This window comes from Xiphias gladius, chromosome 3 (genome assembly GCF_016859285.1).
Source record: "Xiphias gladius isolate SHS-SW01 ecotype Sanya breed wild chromosome 3, ASM1685928v1, whole genome shotgun sequence".
NCBI lineage: Eukaryota > Metazoa > Chordata > Actinopteri > Istiophoriformes > Xiphiidae > Xiphias > Xiphias gladius.
Genome location: NC_053402.1, coordinates 6549138 through 6572931, shown reverse-complemented (window position 1 = coordinate 6572931; position 23794 = coordinate 6549138). Strand labels below are relative to the sequence as shown.

The following is a 23794-nucleotide window of genomic DNA, read 5'->3' as shown; positions in this document are numbered from 1 at the left end:
TAAAATTGTATAAACTCAGCTGGACAGCTACGATTCATGTATTACAGTACAGTATTTACATGTAACAATACTAAGCATTTTAGAATAGCAGGTCATTTAAATATTAACTGGGGTATCCTTGTAGAATAACTGTCAACAGTTGAGTTAAGATGACCATTAGTCTCTCACCAGTTGTATTCTTAGTGCCAGTGTTTCTGTAATTCTTTTTTATAGTCTTATAGTAAGAGTACTTCCCAAAATGTCATATTATTGCTTTTAATTAGTCTGGGTGATGTAAAAAATCTAAGCATGCAGATGTTGCCAAATGTCTTGGCAATGATCTTGTTTGTGAATGTTAATTACACTCACAATTTAAGATAGAGATCAAAATACATTTTAGAATCCTTAATTGATATAATTATAATATTTTAATTAACTAATAATTTATATGTACTCTAACTCTGTATTCTCACCTCTCCAACCAACATCTCATAGATGAGTACACCGAGCCCCCACCAGTCAACTGCCCTGGTGTATGATGTGTCTGTCAGCACCTCTGGGGCTAGAAACTCAGGAGTCCCACAGAAGGTACTGGTCCTGTCCCCAAAACCCATGCCTTAGTAAGAGAAAGAAGTTAAGAGAACAGAAAAAAAATTATTGCATAAGTGCAAAAAGTAATAAAAAAATAAGTAAGTAAAAAAGTCAGTTTTCCTTATTGTATGGAACCATTCCTCATCTTGTGCTGTAGAGTGCCAATGTGCTAAATAAATAATGGACACCCACCTTCTTTACAGAGCCCAAAGTCTGCTATCTTCACAAAACCCTCTATGTCAAGCAGCAGGTTGTCCAATTTTAGATCCCTGAAAAAGAAAAGGAATGGGATTCATGCCAAATATTGAGTGTTGAGAACAGAGAGGGAGTATGTGTTGGACACAATCCAGCTGCTCACCGATACACAATTTTATGGTCATGAAGGAACTGCAGACCCAAGACCACACAAGCTGAGTAGAACCTGTCGGATATACGATGAACAGAGAGATGAAGAACTGAACATACACAGTACTACATATTCACACTTAATACATTAATGGGTTCAAGAAGCTGTGGGCATAGACACATAGAACATGGAACTTTCCAAGAAGGCACACACATCATGTGTCTTCTCTTTAACACACACACACACGGCAGAACTCACACAGCACGTGGCTCAGAAAAGACGTCAGCATGTATGTGCATCATTAGGTCTCCTCCTGCCGTGTACTCCATGACAAAGCACACATGTTCTGGTGTCTGGAAACATGCAAACAGGTTGACCAGGAAGGGGTGGTGGGAGCCATTGACAGTCTCAAAGATCCGCTTCTCACACATCAGACTAGAGACAGATTGGGGGGGGCAGTAATTACTGAACAGTACAAGGTGTAATTATGAGGTGAATGAACTCCTGTTGTGCAGCAGAGACTTTGGTTGAGGTAAAGGAGTACTTTGCCATAAAATACAGTTACCTTTCCACTTCATCCCGCGCAACAATGTCTCCCTTCTTCAGGGCCTTGATGGCGTAAAGGCTGCCTGTCCTTTTGTACTCAGACAACAACACCTGAAGAGTCCAGTGAAAGCTTCATTAATCAATTCATGGCTTGGAATAATGAAATGCAAATGGAATGAATATGAGGAAATGTTTAATGGGTAAGGCTGGCCAAATTCTATAGTTTTGTGATTGTCAATAAATCCCATGAGAAGAAGAAAACGCATTAGTCAATCTCTCGATACTATTCTAATTCCCTACCCTATCTGTGGCAGTCAGCCACAAGACAGTTTATTCCTTTTCTTTAAAATGAAGTCACAAATATATAGTCTCATTTCAAAAAAAGGCTCAGCTATTTCCTAAAACAGCTGGGCACTGTAGCAAACATTACTGAGACTATTTTCAGTGGTGGATTAATACACAATTTGATTTGATAGTGAATATTTACAAAGGGTGGCCGTTTTCATGAAGGAACAGCAACAGTGTGGCTAACCAATTTGTTTTCTACAGCTTTTGGACAACAATGGAGCTCCATGGCACAGAGGAATAAGATATATCAGGCTTTGTATACCAAGACAATACTTGTTAGTAGGATCAGTTCACTGTTGTTTTTCTTCTTTTCATGGAATTTGTTAATAAAAACATAAAATATCAGCAGGCCTATCCTTTAAATAATAATGAGATGAAATTTTAGTATCTTATTTCTATCTGATCTGGTATTAAAGCAAACGGAAACTGGATTATTGAGGGCAAACGTCTACTGTGTTCATTGTGTATTGTCACAGTGTCAGTTGGCATTACATGATGGAGAAGTAGTATTCAGCAATCTGAGATGGTATAATGAATGTAATGGTAAGGAAGTAATTTCCAGGAAATAATATTTAAACCTTCATTAATTATTTGGCCACTTGGAGGCAGCATATCCAGCAGACAGGGAGCAACATTAACAATATTCATTGTTGTTTTAGCTCTGTTTGGGGTTTCCACCAACTCCTGAGGGCAATATCTATCTGATGTGAGCTGTGAGTATGAATCAAAACATTAAAGTTGCATCTGCAAGATGCTAAAACCCTCTGAATTACTTAAGGGAACTGCAGAGTCGGGTGATAATCCTCTGTGGGTTCATCACAAAGAGCAGCTCTTTTCAATTTACAGTCATGTAATGTTGTTAAAAAATATAGATTTCTGCATTTTGAAATATTTTGCTACAAAGATTTAAGAGAATAAAACTCTCATTGCATAAAATACACTGAAGACAGTATTACTTTGTGAAGGCCGACATGCCCTTTAAATTAGCAGCATAATGCTTTTGTTCATCTTGTTAGGAAAAATGAAGCATGAGTACCTTTCCAAAGTGGCCCCTGCCGAGTACTGCTATCAGTTTGAAGTCCAGCAGGCAAAGAGGGCCTCTGCTGGGTCTGAGATTAAGAGAGATTATAGGCAGATTACAGGCAGTGCATGCAACATAACATAACATGATTCCATATTTAAATGTGCCTCATCTGCTTGACAGCACCAGAAACACACACACACACACACACACACACACACACACACACACACACACACACACACACACACACACACACACACACACACACACACACACACACATATATATATATGCCAAATGTCCATAGGATAAATGCAGTGTTTTGCTGTGAAAAGGGCTAATAGTGTTCATTGTGTGACTCTTAGAGTGTTTATTCTGTGTTTCAGCAGCCAGCACAGTCAAATATTTCTTGACATATGCTATAATCCACATTAATGATGACTTAGCTTCATTACCAGGTGCTAAAGAAGAGGTTACAACACAGGACCATATTGTGTGTGGGGGTGTGTTTCTAGTGTCAAGCTGTGTTGGCCATATTGCGAAAAGATATGCTTAGGTGTGGTTTCAATGTGTGTGTACATGTGTGTTTGAGAGAGAGACAGTCCCTTGTTTGTTTCTATACCTGCGTAAAGAGTTGTGGGACAGCGATTTGGTTGGCTGCTCGCGAACAGGGACACCCGGTGTGGACGGGGGCTCAATGACTGGTGTCTGTTCCTGTGAAACACCGAAGAGACGAAGAGGAATGAGAAGGAAGGGGAAAAGTGAGGATACCAGTAAAATAGAGGGAACACAACAACGAGGGAATAACAGAAGAAGAGGGAAAAATTAAGACAAAATGATTCCTAATATTTGTAACCTTGTGACCTTCAGTAAAAGCAGACAAACAGACAGTTATTGAAGCTCATTATGCCCAGTTGCCAGATCCCCTGCTGGCAGACAGCCTCACTCCTCCCCTCATCCTGTCCTATCCACTCCTTCCTCACTGCTAATTGGCTCTCAAAAAACATCAGAGTAATTAATCCCATAATGCTTCAACCCTGTTGAACACACCATCTGCCACAGGATCTCTCCCCCTCCGACGCTCTCTATACTGTTCTAATTCTGTGTCTGTCTGCCTTTCTGGTCTCTAAAATTCAAATTTTCTTTATTGGCATGACCATAATTAAGCATTGCATTGCCAAAGCATGTTGCACAAGGTACATCATGTAACTGTAATAATTAAGAATGTTATTTAAGCTCAGTGTTAAGCACATTATTCTGTAAATAAATTACATATGTAAGGTTTCCAAAACTTTTTCAAAAGAATTTGAAACATCTTTCGGATGGGGTGAAAAAGGAAACTTCTTAAAATTTCTAAAGGGTTGATTTGATTTTAACAGACTTTCTCTACATTTGGCAACTGTGTAACAAATTTACAAAATTAATCAAAGCGATAGGAATAGTGTCTGAAATCAAATTTTTGTGAGCGATAATAGATAATAAATTATAATGGAAATCATTATGTCAAAGCACAGACGTCAAAATCTATTGTAAACTGTACAGAATAATGAACTTCTTAAATGAAGCTTCATTATTCACTTAGTACTGGCCATTTATTCTTCCATATTTATTGTGTTTTAGTATATAGGGATATGGAGAAACACATATAAAGTAAATACAAATATATTTTTAACTAAGTGTCAAAAACCAATTAATCCACTTTTTTAAAATTAAATAAGAGGCTTTAAATCCAGAGATATGTAAGATTTTAAAACAGTACAAAACAAATATACTTTCAAATACAAATCACAAAGTTGTTTAGAATGAGAAAAAGTCAGGATGATATAATTTGCAAGGATTATGAATATACAAGAAACAAAGGGTAAGACTAATGTAAAAAAAAAAAATTCTTGTTAGAGTTGTATTGAGGAACTAAAAATGCAGAGCACACACACTGAAAGGAAACATTTTTTAAAAAGTATGATCAGAATGGCATACTGACATTTAGTATAGTAGGGAAATAAAATTTTCAAAGATCAAATAGGCAGGGTACGTTCATAAACTGTGGCTTCACCTTATACATTTCATGTCTGTAGAAAGAAAAATCTTTCTTCCATGTTGCATTGTTTTCTGTAATACTGTTTCGTTGGGAATAACTGTTAGTCCCTGGCTGTTACGTTTATTTTCTTTAATCCCAAATTTCTCTGTCCGTTTCACCTTTCTCTCGATTTCCTCTTCCCCTTTTCTTTCTCTCACTCTGAAATATCTTTTTCTTTTCATGCCATCTCTACATTCCTCCCTCTCACATTATCACCCTCTGCAGATAGTGTTCTTCACACTGGGCAAGTGATGCAGCTTTGGCCTTGATCAAATTAAAGCTGCCCTCCATCCAATTATGTCTCATTAAACCTGTCCCCCTGAGTTTTCAGTTCTCCATTTCTCTAATTATTTGTCCTCTCCATTCTCTCTCCTGTTAGGCCCCTGTTATGCCTGTCTTAGAGTTCACTGCAGCTCACAGTGCAGTGGCCCATGAGTAAAGCACTGTTTCCAAGCTAAAGGCTGCAGGTAAGAAGTGAGCAAAGTAGTAACATGATTGTGAAAAGATGTTAATCTTCCCCCTGTCTGAAAATCCTCTGTCTGCTTCCCTTCCTCTTTGGCCTTCATCCCTCTCTTCCCATCTCACTCACCAAGGAAGTGGGTGCATCCACTACATCTCTCCTGATCTCAGGTTTGGGAAGAGATTCGCTGTCCAGATTCAGCTTCTCCACTGAGATTTCTCTGTAATGCAAACAAACACAAAACTAAGAAAACATTTTTTATTTTGTGTTGCAGAGGCACAAATGAAAACCCTTTGGTGAAAGTGAAAATCAATTACCATTGTGGAGGAAAATGATCAATGTGAAAAAAAGGAAATGTGTGTAAAAAAAAAAAAGGTAAATTAGTGTTTCATGAACGATTAACTCATTAATATCATAAATACAGTGTTGTGGATTTAAAAGTTAAAGCTAAAGGTAACAAGTTTTTTTTTCTCACCAGAAAATGGGGCCTGAATTTATGATTTTAAATACTTAAATGTTCTTCAAATTCAAAAAATTATTTTATATACTTTTTGGATTTTTTTTTGCCATTCAGCAGGCACATAGGTTACATACCCTGTGCTGTGTGTGAGTGTGTTGCTTGTGAAACTGGATGTGTAGGCAGGTGTGTTGCTTCCACTGGGGATGGCGTTCCTCAGTAGACGGACCCAGGTAGCAATGTCCACGTTCATCTGACGAGCACGCAGGAAAGCTTTACCTGAAACACACACAGTGGAATATAACTGGATAAATGAAAGGTCAAATAGTAATGCAGTGACTACTGCTACTATGTCTCAATTCTGAAATTGAAGTGCAAACCCGATAATTAATGGGCGAGCCGTTCAAGCATCTGAGCTACAGGCACACATTTACACAGACATTGATCTGTTTCTTTTGCTGACTAATCGACTGAATTGTTGCTCCTTTCCCACAAACACATGGCATGGCAGAGTACGAACCATTATGTGAAAGCCTATTGATTAACAATTTGTTTTTAATTTGCCTTACTTTAGTTAAAACTCATTAATGTCAATAATTTGACTTAAAATTCCACTAATTTTTGAAGGCTTTCCACTTTCAATACCTTTCAAGTCCACAGTTATTTTTCTCAAATTTACCAAATCATCTGAATTGAATGAGACAAGAAGGAACCGTGCAAGACACTCAGGCCCCTGGAAACAATTTCAGCAGTGAATTTTAAAATAAAGCTAGCTAGCTTTCGTTAAAGTCAGAATTTACGTTTTGAAATTTTCATTCCTTTATGATAGAAGGCTAGACACTATATTTCTTTTTATTGGCTGTGTGTGTACACTTGAACATACCATGCTGTTTCGAGAAGACTTTCTTCTGCCTTTGGAGTCGTCGGCCTCTCTCTATTACTGGGTTGAAGAAAGTCACCTGAAACAAAAACAATATGTTAAAACAAAAAACTGCAACTATAGTAAATGTATGTCTGAGGTCAAAAACAGACTGTGGATGTTAGTGTGCCTGCATGCAAATAAAGGCTAAACTTTAAATATTTCTGACTTATTATTCCTATAAAATAACATATAAGATATCCTTTCCCATGTTTATATGGTTGATGCAGCTCATGTTGGGTTGTAGGTCCAGTTTGTGTGTGTTTAATGTTTTTGTAGGTTTCCTGTACCTCAGCCAGCAGCACACCCTGTGGCTCCAGTTCCAGCTGGACTTGGTGTCTTTGGTTGTCCAGGAACTCTTCCAGCTTCAGGTACTTCAGAGCGCACAGGGAGCGGTAATCTCTCCAATACACCGCTATCTCCATCTCTCTGGACTAATCGCACAAAACACACCAGGAATGTAACATGAAGATTTGTTCACTGGTCGAGCTAAGTCTGTTGTTCTCTGTCAAGATTACAATTACAGAAACCGGATCTAAGATAGAAGACCCTCTTCTAAACTATAGTGATCAATGTCTTTTTGGAGCAGAAAACACAACTACTTTTGGGTTTGTGGGGACATAAGTCTATGGAAGAAATGTGTCTGCTCCTTTTAAAAAATCCAGGTATTTTTCTGTGAAAATTGGAAAAAAAGCGACAACAGTGATGCTTGGAGCAACTTTAAATCTGTTTGTTCAAAGAGACGGTAACACAACACCACCCAAGATTAGGCTGAATTACATTCTCTCTGTGAGTTTCACAAGACATACAACACACTGCAAGTCTTCTCCATCTTACCCTCTCTAGTTCTACAGTAAAGGTCTGATCCCAGGCCTGCTCTCCAACTGTTCTCCAAATGGTCTGACCCACCACTGTGTTCTCCAGCTTCAGCACCGCACTCACCTCCGCTGTAAAACACACAGACAGGCAGTGCTAAAGAGCTACAATCCTCTATTGATTGAAACTGTGGAAATCATTTTAAGCATGGAAAGGAATTGAGTGAGGGAGGAGAAAAGGAGATTTTTAAAAGAATCCTTGGATCTGATTTGTTCAAGAGGTTTCCAATAAATATCAGAAATGTGCTTCATTATGGTCAGAAAGATAATGCTAAGTGAAATAATTTGATAATCTGATTTTAAATTATATGAAAGATAAAGCTTCTGACTTGTAATAAACTTTTAACAACATGCATATAGCTGATTAGTCCACATTATGATACATATAAACTACAACAAATGTAGTATATTTGAGGGTGTTCAAAATAAGAACAGAAACACTTACAGGAGAGCTCATCGGTCTTGCCAGGGATCTTAAGGCTCATGCTGCTGGTGCTGCGGCTGTAGAGGCCACTCAGTTTGAAGGAGGAGCGTCCGTCTCCCGGAGAGTGAGAGGGAAGAACCACGGGGGTCCCTCTGCTCCGCCCTGGGATGATCTCCAGCAGCCCAACACAACCCAGAAGACGCACCTGAAGAGTACCTGGAAAGAGAATAAAAGCCAAATTTAATACCTCCACTGTTATAGACAAATTGCCTACGGTCGGAACAGAGACATCTGTGTATGGTTTCTGTGTCTACCTGTGAGAGGCGAAGGTTTGCTCAGGGTGCTGTACTGGTTATGAACATAGGGGGTGCTGTGACGGGAGCTGAAAGCAGGGGACGATGCCAGCACTAGCTCCTCCTTGATGAGGCAAGCCTTGGGGTGATCCTCGGGGAGCTCCAGCAGCCTCTGCTCCAGAGAGCATCTGAGCAGGTCCAGACGCTGGGATGACTCGCTCAGACCACACTGAGCCTGCAGAGCACAAAGAGAAGAGGATTATGGATAGTTGTTTGGTTTTTTTCTTTCTTTCTTTCTTTCTTTCTTCTTTCATTCTTTCGTTCTAGCTAACAATAAAAAGGACTAAACAGGCACACAATTAAAATGTGCTAATATGCATCAGAAACAATGTGAGATAGTATAATTAAGAAAAAATTAATAATGTGAGTTACAAAAATCCATTTGATTTGATACCACTCTCATGTTTGTATGATAAATATGAAGCTACAGCCAGCAGTTGTTTAGTTTAGCTTAGCACAAAGACTGGAAACAGGATGAAAAAGCTGGCATTGTTCTGTCCAAAGGTAACAAAATCCACCTATCTGCACCTGTAAAGCTCACTAATTAACACAATATATCTCATTCAGATTATGTTACCTTTAAAGCCAGGCTAGCTGTTTACCCATTTCCAGTCTTATTAAACTGACAGGTTTCTGGTTGTGGCATCATATTTACCGTACAGACACGACAGTTGTATCAATCTTGTATCAATTATGTATAAATGTATGCAACTTCAGAGCAAAGTGTCAAATGTAAGGCTAAATAAATAAATACATAGAATTGTAAAATCAATAAAAATAATTATTAAATTATTATGAAAATTTACAACAATCTATGTACAGTGTTTCATACTTGTCACTATTTTCACAGGTAGTCTGTCCCATCCTGCTGCCACAGTAAATAATGGATTAATCCTGGAAGGCTACTGATGCAGCACCTTTCTCCTGATGAAACTAAAACTGGCGATTGTACAACCAATGAGAATTTGGTCAGACAAGAGCATATCAATCAACCTATCGACCAGTTGACCGGGAGAAGACAGCCCTACATTTTATAAGCATTTATTAAAGCATAACTGATGCTACATTAGAACAGCAGACTGAAATTATTATGTTTTCAACCATGTAATCTCCTCTCCGTTCTCTGACCTCAGCCATGGCCTTCTTGTCTTGGACCTTTCCTGCACCGAGCAATCGCAACATGTTTTTGGCCCCCTCGGCCATGGCATGCTCCACGCGGTAGTGATGCCACAGCTCCTCCACACGTAGCTCCACGCCACATAAGTCTGGCTTACCTGGTACACAGTGTCAGTTTTAGTAAACAACATATGAAAAAAAGCAACATGCAGAGAAGATGTATGTCAAAAATATGACTATTGTTCATGGTAAGAGAATTCATTTTAACTGTTAGGTATTCATAACTTTAATTTCTGGCACCATATTGATGTAAAGCTGTTTTTGTTGGGAGAAGAAATTAATGGGTAGAATACAAACTAACTATTGTTGCTTCACTGACACATAGTGAGTCGTCTTGAAGTTGTCTTTTTTAATGATTGTGTGTGTAAAGGGCAATGTTTCACTAAGCTGTGTTGTGTGTGAACACAACATTGATATCTAGTCTTTGATGATTATATGGCGAGCACTTGCCTATATACACATCCAACAGTTAGGAAGCAACACAAAAATCCATTGGATGTTGCTGGACACCTGACAAATGATGTAAGTCCAATATTCACTCTCTTTTAGCTCTGTTTTTGGTCGCCACCAGTTCTTGAGGGGAATATCTGGCTCTTAAGCCGCCTGCTAAATGCGTCACTATGTTCAGTAGTTAGTTGCTGACTTTTGTCTGTCTGACGTTTGGTGCAAGGGAGGTAGTGTACAGTGGGTTTTTAGAGCTATTTCACTGAAAACAGCTCCCTGCTGCAGCCAAGAACAATGCTAATGAGAGCGGTGAGAATAAAGTTGCGGTTCGTAAAATAGTAAAGTTGCGGATCGTAAAAACAAAATAATGAACAAACAAGTAGCCATGTGATCCATGTTAATATAAAAACACTGATTACAGCAGCTCTAAAGCACAGGGCTGAATAGAGAGCATGTGAAGAAAAATAAAGGAGAATAGAAAGAAGCACATGTCTAAATTAGTGTCTTATAGTCCTTTCCAGGAGCACTGTGGCTCTTTCTACTGATCAGAGCTTTGTTTTGCCTCCCTGTTTATTCTTTCTTTCATTTATGACTCCTTCCTTCCTTACACTTCACTCTGTCGTCATCTCTGCTTCAGTCCTTTCAGTCTCATTCCCTTCCTGGCTCCCATCTGACCTGCCTCCTCTCTAACCTCTGTAAAGTGAGGCATGGCTTTTAGTTGTTGGGCAACATCAAGGGGATGCAGGAACATCAATAAGGCTCTAACCTGGGAGAGTGAGAGGGCTGTAATGGACAATGTGTCAGTGTGTGTGTGTGTGTGTGTGTGTGTGTGTGTGTGTGTGTGTGTGTGTGTATGAGCCTGGAAGACTGTACACCGTTAAGTTCTAAAGCAAGAATTGATCAATTACAACCTGCATCATAAAATATGCAGTGTTTAAAAGCTGAAAGAGTGGCAGGTGGGATGAAAGAAGAATTGATAGGAAGAGCATAAAACAAAGGAACAATACTTTGGTTGTCCTCTGACTGCTCTGTGGCCTGCATGGCCTTTCGGATCTGCATGCGGATAATGTCGATCTTTGTCTTGCTGTCCTGAAGCATCTGCTGAGCTGTCTGGAGAAGCTTCTTGTCCTGTTGAGAGATATAAAAAACAGGAAGAGATTAGGAGTCAAAGAGCACAGACCAAATATTACAAAATATGTGGATAGTAAAGTCAGTGCAGTAAATATGAGTTACAGCTGACGTTTGAGTACCTTGGTACCGCCATTGACATAGATTGGAATCATGTTTTCTGCTCCCTGTTTGACCTTCAGCTCAATGTTTAGCTGCCGCTCCAAAGCTGCAATTCGGTGCTGATTGGCTGACGTTCGACTGACTGACCCTGGAGACTTAGGGGTATCTGGGAAAGAGGAATCATTGATTGGTAAGAGAACAGGTAACTATTGTTGCAGATTTTAACACATTGTTGTTGTTCTCTTGTAGCACATAAAGCTAAAGACCAGTGATTTAACATGTTCTAGCCCATTCACTACAAATCTCGTGCGCTGATAAAATACACAATAGGTTTTAAGATTGATTTCCTGTCTTTAAGTAGGCCATAGGTTTGAACGTCTGACAGTATGTTATGAAAATCACTTGCTTTAGATTGGTAAACCATCGCAGCAAACATTGCATCTATTTTTAGCCATGCTATCTGCATTTTGGTGATTTCTTCGCTTTTCCTAGGGCCAGCATAAGGGTGGCATTTGTGGTTTCACAAGAAATATCTCAAAAACTACTGGGTGGATTGCTAAGAAATTCGGTACAGTGTTTTATGCCCTGCCTGGATGAATTGTAATAACTTGATGATACCCCTGACATTTCATCTTGCACCATTATCAGGTCAAAATTTTAATTTGTTTGCATTTCTGGTCAGTGCTTTGGTTTATAAAAGCTACGCTGTGCCTAATCATGGCCTCAAAAGGCTGCTACCATGGTTGTAGACTGTTTATGTTATTTAATTTAAGTAAATCTCAGTATTTCCCACAAGAATGAACATACCATCAATTAAGAGTTTCAAGACAGTCTCTGCTGGTAACTGTAAAGCAAAAATGTTAATGTGACTATAGGTTAACTGGCATGGATTACTCATTTAAAGCAGGTTTTCAACCTGCTGTTTTGTCAATGAACCGAAACCAATGTCTGCTGAGGAGATTGCAAATAAATCTAGTACATGTGATGTGTAGTGATGAGATAAAACATGCAAAACCACTGGTATAATCTTTTGGCGTAAACATGAATAGATTATTTCACATGACCTAGTACGGGAAACATGTATGTAATGATGATGGTGTTATAAATATGTTCTAACTGCTTCAGAGATGACAACTGGTACATCACACAGTGGCAAAGTAGCTTGTAAACCACTTCTCCATGGCGGATACTGTACCTTTGTTGTCATCAGGGCCCTTGACCACAATGTGTGCGTCCAGCTCCTGCAACTGAGCATGGAGGGACTCCAGCTTGCGCTTGGAGCTGCGGAGCTGCGAGTCCACCTGCTGGGCATTCCTCTTGTCAGTGGTGGCCCTGCGCAGATTCTCCGCACCCTCCTTGATCTTCAGCTCCTTGCGGATCTCCCTGCGGATCCTCTCACGGTGCTCGTCCAGGCGCTGCTGCACACTGGAGTCTGAGAAGTCAGAGTTTTGGTCCAAACCAAGCTGCTGGAGCACCAACAGCCCACCTGGATCACTCTGAAGAAAGAGAAAAGGAGGAGAGCGAGATTGTTAAGGAGAAGCCACAAAATGAGAAGGAGGTGGTAGCAGTAAATGAGAAGGAGTTTTGGGAGATGTTGTTACATATGCAGGAAATAGTACAAATATGAAACTTTATTTAGCCCACTGTGTATGAGGGGGATTATTCAATTTGAGTTGAAAGAGAGAAACTGATTCAAAAGGTGACATCCTTTCTAGATGAGAGCTGCTGAGGTTACGACAGACAAAGCTGGTAAAAGTCACCCTGCACAGTTCTGAAAATGTAAAGCACTGTGGGATGAAAGAAGGGGAAAACAGCAACTCTGTGAGTTCATCGACAGCATGTGAACCCTGCCGAGCTGAGACTGTGAGACAGCATCAAAGCAGAAGCAGCGCTTAAGTACGTAAAGAGCTGAGTGCTAACATCAGCTCTCCTACTGATCAACACTAATCAGATTAGAACAGGTTAGAACAGAATTAATACAGACTAAAATCAATCAGGGTCTTGTCTGCTTCTGGATGGGTCCCAATGAAACACACAGAGAGTGTATATGTATAAAAAATCTAACACTGATGTGCAAAAATAATCACCCAAAGTTGTGTATGCAGTGTTGCATGCAGTGTTATTGTCATCCTAGAACACCCATATTTTTCACAACTAATTTCCCCCAGATTTTATGACTCAATTTATCTATAAATAGTTGTGATTTCTGCTGTAAGACCACTTGCAGTTTAAAGTAAACTACAAATCCAGCTCAGAGATGCTTCCATTAATGGACGTGAAGAAAAAAGAGAGAATACACAAATAAGATACCCATTTGGTCAATATCATAATTACAAAAGAAGGAAAGAAATTTACATTTCATTTATTTTTCTACTGTGGCAGCACTCCTTTTATTTGTGTTTTCCAAGGTTATGTTATTAGCATTGCTAGCCATCGTTTTAGCTGTAAGCTCCATCTGTGATTTCAGCACTCCCTGCCTTATTCTGTGATTCGATACATTACTCCCTGTTGTGATCTGAATCAAACAGTAATGTACAAAGGGCTGACGTTAGAGAATTAGTCATTGCTGTGAGTTTTGATAGTCTGGTCCTTTGTCATCATCACAACTTGACCCATAAAACTGACACAGCTAATGCTAGCTAGACGCCCTCTTGTGGATGTTAATATAAACAAAAGTAACATCTAGTGGAAATCAGTGCCAAGTGATGCCAAGTTAGTGTAATACAGACGTAACAGCTTGATACGACCTCACAAGTGCCGAATGTTGTAAAAAGGACAGATGTCTTAAATCATTAACAATGCATAACCAGCTCTGCTGGCTTGTTGAAAAAGTGGTAAAAAAAAAAAAATACAGTTCTTGAATCAACATTGGTAGGCTATAAAGACCTATGATATGCTCCAGTAAGTAATGGGAGTTCTAATTTTAAAAACTGAAAAATTATGCACAATATCTGCATTATCATTATTGTTCATATGTCCTTCAAAGAAAGTGAGCAGAATTCAAATTTCAGTTTGAATCTAAAATCCAATTTTCGGGGCTTTCAGTGACCTAGTGCTTAAAGCACATATCACATAACCACAACGCCCACAGTTTGATTCCTGGCTGGGGGACCTTTGTTGCATGTCAAATCCCCCCTCTCTCTCTCTACTCTTGTTTCCTGTCTCTTTCTATACTGTCAACTGTTAAATAAGAGCAAAATGCCAAAACAAAATTCTAAAAAATCCAGTTTACTGGATTACTGAATTAAAAAACAAATCCAAAAAAATAGACCTAATATTCACATTAAAAATAACTCTTAGCACTGACGGTTTCCTGTTGTCACTGCTACCCCAGACATAAAGTCCTCAGGCACAGGGGGTTGAACACAAGACAGGGGACCAAATAATGTGAACACCAACACCAGCAGCATCGCAATGCTACAGGTCTTTACAGTCAACACCTCTCTGACACAGTCTTAACTGAACATTATAAGCTTTATAAAAGAATATACTGTAACAGTTGTTCATGTTAATGTGTGCACGAGCTCTATATTTTTTCATATAAAAATAACCACATATATTCTTCATAAACCTGTTGAAAAGGGCTCGAAACCCTGGAGATGTCATGCATTCATTTTATGTTGTGACATTGGATCTCATCAGATCATACACACACATACACACACTCAGACAGTGAGGACTGTTCCCTCCCCTCTGACAGAGTATAATGACGGGGTGCTCAGGGCCTTTCACTGCACCATGCAGCCAGCCATCCAGCTTAACAGATCTGATTACAACTTCTTAGGTCTCTGTGTCCATCTAGCTAGATGCAGGCTGGTGCTCTGCTCTCATTAAAGCCATAATCCATCTGCAACACAATACAGTACAACAGTCAGGCACGGCCCGAGCAGCCAACCAAACCACATGGAACAAGTGCTTGCAGGATTTTAACTGCCGCTTTTCTAATATTATGTCACTACACAACTCTGAAGCAATGTAATGGAACATGTTTCTCAAACTGGTACTACAACAAGGTCATAAAGAGGAATAACACTGCAGAATTGTATTATTTTGTCCAATACTTTGATGTGGAAAAAACTCATTGCAATATCTATCATATTTTTAAAGATGTAAACAGATATTGACACTACTAACAAGCAAAGCAACATGAACATGTACACATGCACATGTATATATATACATATCCTCCTTGATGTGGCAGGCCTGAAAAGTTCTCAGTGTGAGCAGCTGCAGCAGGGGCCATAGCCATTCAAGGCAGAAGAGAGAGCAGAGGCAGTAGCACACCATGAACGACAGGAAGAGAGAGTTTGTACTGTGACGCACTCCTGTTCAACACAATACAACTTAATCCCTGGTGTTTTACAACAAAGAACCTCTGGAGCGAGGCATAAGACAGCTCACACAGTGGGGTGAAATCACAACAACACACAGGAATGAAAACTCACAAGTGATTCGCTGTCAGATGGGAAATGTTTTTACAGGAAGTGAACGAGGAAGCCAACAGAAAAGAGACGGGTCATAGTAATGGATGGAAAGAAAAAGTCAGCCATGTTGAAGCCTGCTCTGGCTCCAGCTGCCTACCGAAGACTCTGTGTCACTCTGCTCAGTAGGTACTGGGGAATCAACTGCTTGATCCCCTGGCAGGTCCTCAGGTACGTCCTCACTGGCCATGTCCGGCCTCCCTCTGGCTTCACTACCGGGCCCCCTCCCCTCTGTCCCCTGTCACACGCACACACACACATACACACACACACACACACACACACACACACACACACACACACACACACACACACACACACACACACACACACACACACACACACACACACACTCAGCAATGACAGCAGTGCCAATCAGGCAACACTGAGTGCTATTCCTGCCTCCTCAAAATCCAGGATTTCCTTCCCGCCAGGAATCAAAAGCCAGTCTAAATTCGGAGCGAGTGAACAAGGCGAAGGAGAGGAAGAGAGAACAGCATACACTGAGCCCCACCTCACTGCTTCCTGTTCTGCTCTTTGCCAGATAGAGACTGAGGCGTCATGCACTTTGTACAGACACACATACACACATTTGGGTGGTTTTGTAAGTGAGAGAGCTCACAGCCACTCTGCTTCCTGCTCCAGGGTTCCCAATGCTGAGAGACAGGCTGTTGTGATAGATTTTGGTCATATTAAATGGACTATAAGACCGTGTAAAGTATCTTTGTGTATATGTGTGTGTGTGCCAGTGGAAATACAATATAGTAAATGTCTGCATACATGTGCAGTGCTATTTCTATTTTCTTACTTGCAGGTCTGTGTTTGCGTGTACATGAAAACACACTGTCAAAACAAGTTGTGAATTAAGAAATTTGAGAAGAGGTCAGAGGGCAAAACATTCCACTATGAACCACTAGATGGATCTTCTTCTGTAGGGAACTTGACACCTAAATGAGCTGTAAAAAGGATAGGGCTTCATAAATAGGTATATTATGAGCTAGATAACCTGTACTCACATAAACATCAATTCATGAATAAACATTTTTTTGCTTTTTTTGATTTTCACAAAAAATGCAGCATTTCTGCATTGAGTTCTGTTGTGTCCCCTTGATGCTACACCATGGCATATGGACACAAAGCAGGTGAACAGACGTTCACCTGCTTTGTGTAAATTGACTGGAAGATGAACTGAATTTTTACAGGCTGGCATGAAATCTAAATTCACCCCAAAAGCAGGACAAAAAGTTGAGTCATCATCTCCGAGGTACAGACAAGCAGAGATCACACACAGGCAGCACTGAATGATCCCAGACCCTCAGCTTTTTTCCGATGGCAGCCTCATTGCTGTTTGACATCTGTCCTATTCCTGTCAGTAAGACCCACATAGGACCATGGGTTCATCTGATTCAGAAACTCACTGGGGGTCACTGACCCTCTGAGCACTCACTGTGTGGCAGATGGTCCTCTCTGGCTTCCTATCTGTACCTGTCATACCACACATGCTTATACAAAAGGATATATGCTCATAGACAAAGAAGGTGTGGGACAAACACACACACACACAGCATGGCATTAAAAAAGGCCCCAAAGCATTTCTAGTTCTCCTTATTCACTCACACTAATACAGGGGAAAAGGAAGTGAAATAACATGAAGTTAAGCCAAAATATGCTAAATACAGGCAGCTGCTCATGCCTGACATAATTTTTATAAAACATATAAATGCTCTGTGTCCCATATCTGTGAGCAGGTAGTAAAATATTTCCTTACCGAGCAGCTGTGACTCTCAATGCTTCCTGTGTAATGGGGACTGGTGGCTGCAGCGAGAGCAGCCCCCATGCATCATTACTGCTCCTCACCTTTACAAATATGGCTCAACTCTCACTATTAGCTGCGTTCATAACTTCAAAGCTGCAGTGATGCCTGTAGTACCAAAAAGTCTTGTTCATTGTGTCAGTGAAATAGATGCAGTTACTAAAACTGTGCTGACTACAATATCAGGAACTAAGATCATATGGGTTTATAAATCTCTTAAAGTTACAGTCTTATCCTGTTCACCAGGTTAGGACTGACCCACAGCACATGTACATTGTGTAATTAACTTGTTAACATCCAATTTTCTCCTTTTATTTCCCTTAATCATCTTAATCCACACTGTCTGACATTATAATGAATATCCTATATAAGGTCGTTCTAGCTCTTCACTGAAGCTATATCATGTTTACGCTGAGTGAAATAACATTGTTATTTTTTTGGAATGGCCACCTGGTTAATGTCAGTCCTATATTCCTGCTGTATTTATATATTTTTGCTGCTTTGCTCTCCACCAACTCTTAAGGTAAACATCTGGTGCTTTAACTGCTAAACGCATCGCTATTCAGCTAGTCTGTCTGCTATTTGTTGCTGGGCAGGTTGCTTACGGTGTGTTTATTTATTTTTTGCTGAAAACAGCTGCCTACTGCAGGCGAAAACAGTGATACCGAAAAACTCTGTGGAAATGAGGAGAGATGAGAGCAGAGTTGGGTGGTAATTGTCTGGGTTCATTGCTAGGAGTGACTCCTTTCACATACAAATAGTCATGTGATCCTTCATCAATATAAAATATGATCATAGCTGCTCAAATATAAAAATGTTAAAAGTAAATTTCGCCTCATTTTTAATCTGGTAATCTGTATTTAAATGCATGATAAAATAATGGAATTTTGCAGTGTGGCACCAATTTTGGAAACCACTGATTTATACCTCAAAAAGACCAGAGAAACAAGTGAATACAATAGGTACATGAACAATCTTAAGTGTTCGTTTTAAGGCAATAATTTATCAAGAGTGGTTGTCAGATGATCCCCCACACCTTTCTGTACTACTTCTGTCACCTTTTGTGACAGTGCAACACTATAAATGCCTTCCAGGAGAGACTGTTTGAATATGTGTGCTGTTACCCCCAAAGTTAAACAATTACCGCATATCACCTCCCTTGCTATGACAGTACACTTTTCACTCCATCTTAGAGTGTGGCTGTTTGGAACAGCTATAAACACTTTTGCCTTCCAAAATGGTTGGACAGCAGGTTAAACAAACTTGTTCATCTCTAGCAAAATCCAGCCCTTAAAGGTCATAACATATTCAGTCATGTCTGACCAAAAGTTCATAGCTATGGCAGTCTTGTTCTTGCATTTGAAATGTTATGACTGCATGAAACCATGCAGCCTTACTGTCTTTAACACAAAGTTGTGGTCTGCTATGTCTGCTGGTAAACTTATTTTCTGTTTTCAGGTGACAATATGCTGCTGAGGAGAATGAAAACAAAACTATTTCTGTCTGTCGTGTTGATTGATTACTATTCTCACATCTCTCTTATACTCTGCAGCCTCCAGTTTAAGTCTGTCAACGAATAATCTAAATCAAATTATATAATCAATTTATTAAAAAAAAAACCCAGACATACCAATGGGAAAATTAATATTCGATTGTGAAAAAAAAAAAAATCAGCACTACAATAGCTGTCTGCCTCATGAGTTTTCATGGGAGCCTGGGCCGCTGCACTAAATGCACTGCCTGATAGACAAAGTCACACGTCTCTCTCATTGACTGAAAATGATATGTAGGTCAAGCTGAAACGAGCAAATAATTGATGAATGAATGAGCAACAAAATGATAGAGTCGTGGCTAGCAACTGGAGCATTCCTCCACTGTCTCTACCACAACAAAATGGACTTATTCTCTATTTATAGGCACAGGCATGGCAACATGAGCTGACTGGCGATTAAAACTTAATCAAAGGGATGGCTTTCTGTCACCCACCGGCAGCACTGGGCAGAAGTCTATTAGCCAGAATGTGTGACAGAGGACAATGCATGACAGATTGGCAATAAGATGAAGAAAACAGGAGTGAGAGAAAAAGGGTAAAGGTGTAAAGAGAGGAAAATAAAAGCAGGAGAAAATGGAGTAGCGCTGTCAAAAAACTGTACTAACTGTAGCTTACATAGCTTACATTCATTCACTTACTCACTGACAACTGCAATTCACACGAAGCAATAATAATTAAGGGGCTTGGGAGTGGACTTTTAACCTACTTATTAATATAGCGTTGCCAAAAATAATCATCATTTAATAAATGTACCCTAAACCAGATATTGCACAGAGGGGTATTTTTGGAGAGGAAAGCGGGGGCAAGTTCATGGCGCGGGCTTTTGTGTGTGTGGATGCAGCCCTGTTTTGCAATGTGTCGCCTTGAAGATGCTGCAAGTGCCACATTTAGTTGGAATCTGCAGGGACAAATGTGATCCTTGGACTGTAGTTGTTCAAGAAAGTGACAAGGAAAATATGACTTTTGTGACCCAAACTGAACACTCGCTACAATGTGGGAAGAGGAGCAAAGACAGAGCGGGAGAAAGGAAAAGAGAAAGAGTACAGTTAAGACATCAGATTTATCTTATTTGTGCCATTCATCACTTTAATGGTGTGTGTGTGTGTGTGTGTGTGTGTGTGTGTGTGTGTGTGTGTGTGTGTGTGTGTGTGTGTGTGCTGGGTTGTATGCCACAGACTGAAACGCAGCTTGTGAAAGAGAGAATGAGACAGAACTTGGGAGAAGAAACGCAAGTTTAAATTCTCCTCACATCCTGATGTCTGTACACAGCCTTATTCAGCACACAGTGGATAGGATTTGGGTTGGGGGGGGGGCTGTTTGGAGTTTGGGGTGGGGCGGGTGAACAGGGAATTCCAATTAATCTCTCTAAACACTCCTGTCCACAAGCCACTGCAAAGCAGATAAAATAAAGTGATGGAGCGCTCATACCGTATACACACAAACACAGCCACAACATTAAAACCAGTTTCCGGTTTTAATGTCGTTGCTGATCGGTGTATATTGTAACTGGTTGTAATGAATAAAACAGCAGTTTAAGACAATGTCATCTCGATATTGTGAGTACTAACAGAAGGAAATGTTGCTCGTCATTATGTCAAGACAGCATATCAGAGGGAAGTCTGTGTTCAACAGACTGCAGAGTTAACTTCAGGACACTGTTTCACTCAGTGAGCAGATTCTTATGTGGGTAAGTGGGACAATTCAACTGCAGAGTAGCTGAGTTAAGTAATATTTCAATCAACAACAATTTAGTGATTCATGGGTGTTTTTTAATTTGTACAGCCAGTTAGCTTAGAAACAGAAGGAAACAGCTAACCTCGCTCAGTCTGAAGGTAACAAAATCTATATACAATTATCTCTAAAGATCACTAATTGACCATATAATATTTCTTTACTTTAATCCTTACAAAAAACGAAGCCCCCTTAAAAACCAAGTGTTGTATCAAGGGGCCTTATTTAAACAAGCAACAAATTTAAACAAAATCACTAAGTTACCAAATCCAAATTCCCAGCTGATCCAGTCTTGTATTACACATTCAACTCTGACCCTCTATGAATGAGTTAGCAGTTTACAGAATGTACCTTGGACTCTGTGTGTTTCCTGCTAATCCCTAAAATCCCTCATATTCCAGGGGAAATTCTGTTGCCAAATCTCATTTTGCCGTTTTACAGTGCATCATGGCAGTATGTAGTATATCCTCTGTACAACCAGAGCTTGATGAAGGCATCACATGCATGATGGTAGACGATTCTCCCAGTCTAGGTAAACAGGGGAAAGACTGTGCTGGTTAGATGAGAAAGAGTGTTCTGTGTGTGTTTCAGTGCAAATCTGTCTGCATGCATGTGTCTAAGGCAGTGTGTGTGTAAGTGCTCCAGCAGTGTCCACTCCACAGCTGGGGAAGAGCAGATCAGCATGAATGGCGTCTTTGTTAAAGGGTCGATCTTCTCAAGAGACTTCAGTAAACGCTTATGTGTTTGTGTTCCCAGCTTTGTCCATTGTGAACTCTGCTGCAACAAACAGTTGCTCTGTGCAGGCTCCTGAGGAATAAGGCAGTATAACCCCCCTATGAGAAAAGCTCTGTAGTCCACATACAGTAGTTAATCTACTTCTGTCATTCATGTAACAGAAGCTTGAGACAAATGGGACAGGTGAGGGACACTGAAACAAAATGAAAAAACATAATTTTGTACATTGAGCAAAAACAGAAAGTTTCCGAAAAGTTATCTTCTCAAGCAAGAAATGGAGCTGGTATATTCCAATGTGTCTCAAAAAAACAAACAGCATTCGAGAGCAGCCATTCACCAGCTCAGAGGTAAAAGGGTCCTGGGACTTGAATCCAACAGACATAGCCCACTGTTCTCTGAATGCTCCAATGAGCAGCACCGGCATATGAAAAAGTAAGCAAAGTTGTTTACCTACAACAGTCAACCTGGATAAGCGTATTACTTAGAGAAAAACTAATGAGGCACTTCTCATAGTTACTTTAACCACTGTCATGCTTTGGATTTTATGTTTCCAGATTGGGAAGGTGGGTGTCAGAAAGGAAGATCTATCCATTTTCTGCTGCTTATCCAGAGTTGGGTTGCGGTGGCAGCAGGCTAAGCCAGGTAGTCCAGATTTCCCTTTCCCCACTAATGGTTTCCAACTCCTCCATGGGCGATCCTGAGGTGTTCCCACGCCAGATGAGATATAATTTTACAGCATGTTCTGGGTCTACCCCAAGGTCTCCTACCACTTGGTAGTACCTGGAAAACTTCCAATGGAAGGATTGCTCAACTGGCTCCTTTAAAGTGAAGAAACAGAGACTGTACTCTGAGCTCCCTCTGGATGTCTGGATGCCTCCCTAGGGAGGAAACTCAGTTTGGCTGCTTGTATTTGCGATCTCATTCTTTCGGTCACTACCCAAAGCTCTTGACCATAGGTGAGGATTGGAACAGAGATTAGCTGATAAATGCTTTGCCTTCCGGCTCAGCTCCCTCTTCATCACAATGGTCCGGTACAATGCCTGCATTACTGCTGATGCCGCACCAATCTGCCTGTACCGGGGCCCCCTCCTGGAGCCAGACATAGGAGGGGTGCTTGCCGGCGAGTGTCTGGTGGTTGGGCCTTGGGCCTTGACCCATGACCCAAAAAAATTACATGGAGCTGCCACACTGTGGGCCCACCACCTGCAAAAAAAGGCATCAGGGTTAGGTGCAATGGAGGTCCGGCAGCAGGCAATGGCGGGGACCTAGGCATGACAACCCCTGATATCGTAGACTGGTTCTGAGAATGTGCAACGTCACCTCTCTGGTGGAAAGGAAGATACATACAAAAACAGACAATACATGTGGGAGAGTACAGGCTATACAGTATATAAAGAGGAAAAATTAACTGTAAGTTTAAGTGTAAGATAAAAGTGTAAGATGACAAATAGGGAAGGTTGCAATGAATAAATGCCATATGTAATCTTGCAGTGTAATTGTTTAAGGACTGTTGACTGGAAACTGAACTAATTACAACGCAATCCTAGTAGTGTGAGCTGAATAAAAACAGAAACCTGAATAGAAAAGGCTGTAGTCTGAAAAAGTTGTTAAATGTTTGATGCCCAGCTTTTTCAAATTTGGTTGTTACCAGCTTAAACCTGAGGCAAAGTGCACGGTGCTGTGTGAGGGGGCAATGATGTCTGCTGAGAGCCTTGCTATGTAATGGAATGGTTGAGCAGGAAAGATGGTAATGGACAAGGAAAGCAGATTAAAAATTATTATGGCAGAAGGGCTGAGGGGGATAAGAGGTCCATTCCATAATGCAGATGATTATCCCTCTTTACTGATGCCATTGATTACGATATCATGCCACTCATAAACACAGGACAAGAAGAGGAAAAACACACAAGAGGCACAAATGTTAACAAATTTTGTGTTATTTTAATAACAGTATAATGGCTAATGAAAACACGACCCCATTAGTAAAGGCAATGTGCTTTAAGGTCGCAGGAGTTCACAGACTGTAGTGGCTCATCTGCAAATACCCATTAGTTTTTAGGTTTTTGATTTGTTCAGTTACTCATTTAGGTTTGTGCACCTGCACTGCATTCAGAATTTGGTACAATGCAATGTTTAAGAGAAAAGGCTGGAACCATTTTCTTATTGTCAACAAATCCAGTAAAAAGACCAAAAACAACAATGCGTTAGTCATTCCTAGTATTCAGTCTGAATA

The 23794-nt window shown here is 40.2% G+C and overlaps 1 protein-coding gene across 7 annotated transcripts in view; it reads right to left on the bottom strand.

Annotated features, from left to right (window-relative positions):
- The window catches only part of pkn1b (protein kinase N1b), a 36881-nt gene that overhangs the window by 4024 nt on the left and 9063 nt on the right, over positions 1-23794 (bottom strand). For 5 of the 7 annotated variants that reach the window (XM_040118952.1, XM_040118970.1, XM_040118963.1 and 2 more), the window contains exons 3-20: positions 12445-12745; positions 11270-11415; positions 11027-11147; positions 9528-9673; positions 8361-8574; positions 8068-8262; positions 7585-7694; positions 7038-7181; positions 6712-6787; positions 5966-6107; positions 5501-5591; positions 3457-3548; positions 2847-2919; positions 1482-1573; positions 1175-1351; positions 929-991; positions 763-839; positions 453-595 (exon numbers count right to left, since the gene is read on the bottom strand). In XM_040118952.1, coding sequence (XP_039974886.1) covers positions 453-595; positions 763-839; positions 929-991; positions 1175-1351; positions 1482-1573; positions 2847-2919; positions 3457-3548; positions 5501-5591; positions 5966-6107; positions 6712-6787; positions 7038-7181; positions 7585-7694; positions 8068-8262; positions 8361-8574; positions 9528-9673; positions 11027-11147; positions 11270-11415; positions 12445-12745 — 2403 coding nt within the window. Of the gene's footprint in view, positions 1-452; positions 596-762; positions 840-928; positions 992-1174; positions 1352-1481; positions 1574-2846; positions 2920-3456; positions 3549-5500; positions 5592-5965; positions 6108-6711; positions 6788-7037; positions 7182-7584; positions 7695-8067; positions 8263-8360; positions 8575-9527; positions 9674-11026; positions 11148-11269; positions 11416-12444; positions 12746-15830; positions 15973-17498; positions 17703-23794 lie in introns of those variants that run through there. The other 2 variants (XM_040118928.1, XM_040118920.1) reach the window with 2 other exon arrangements.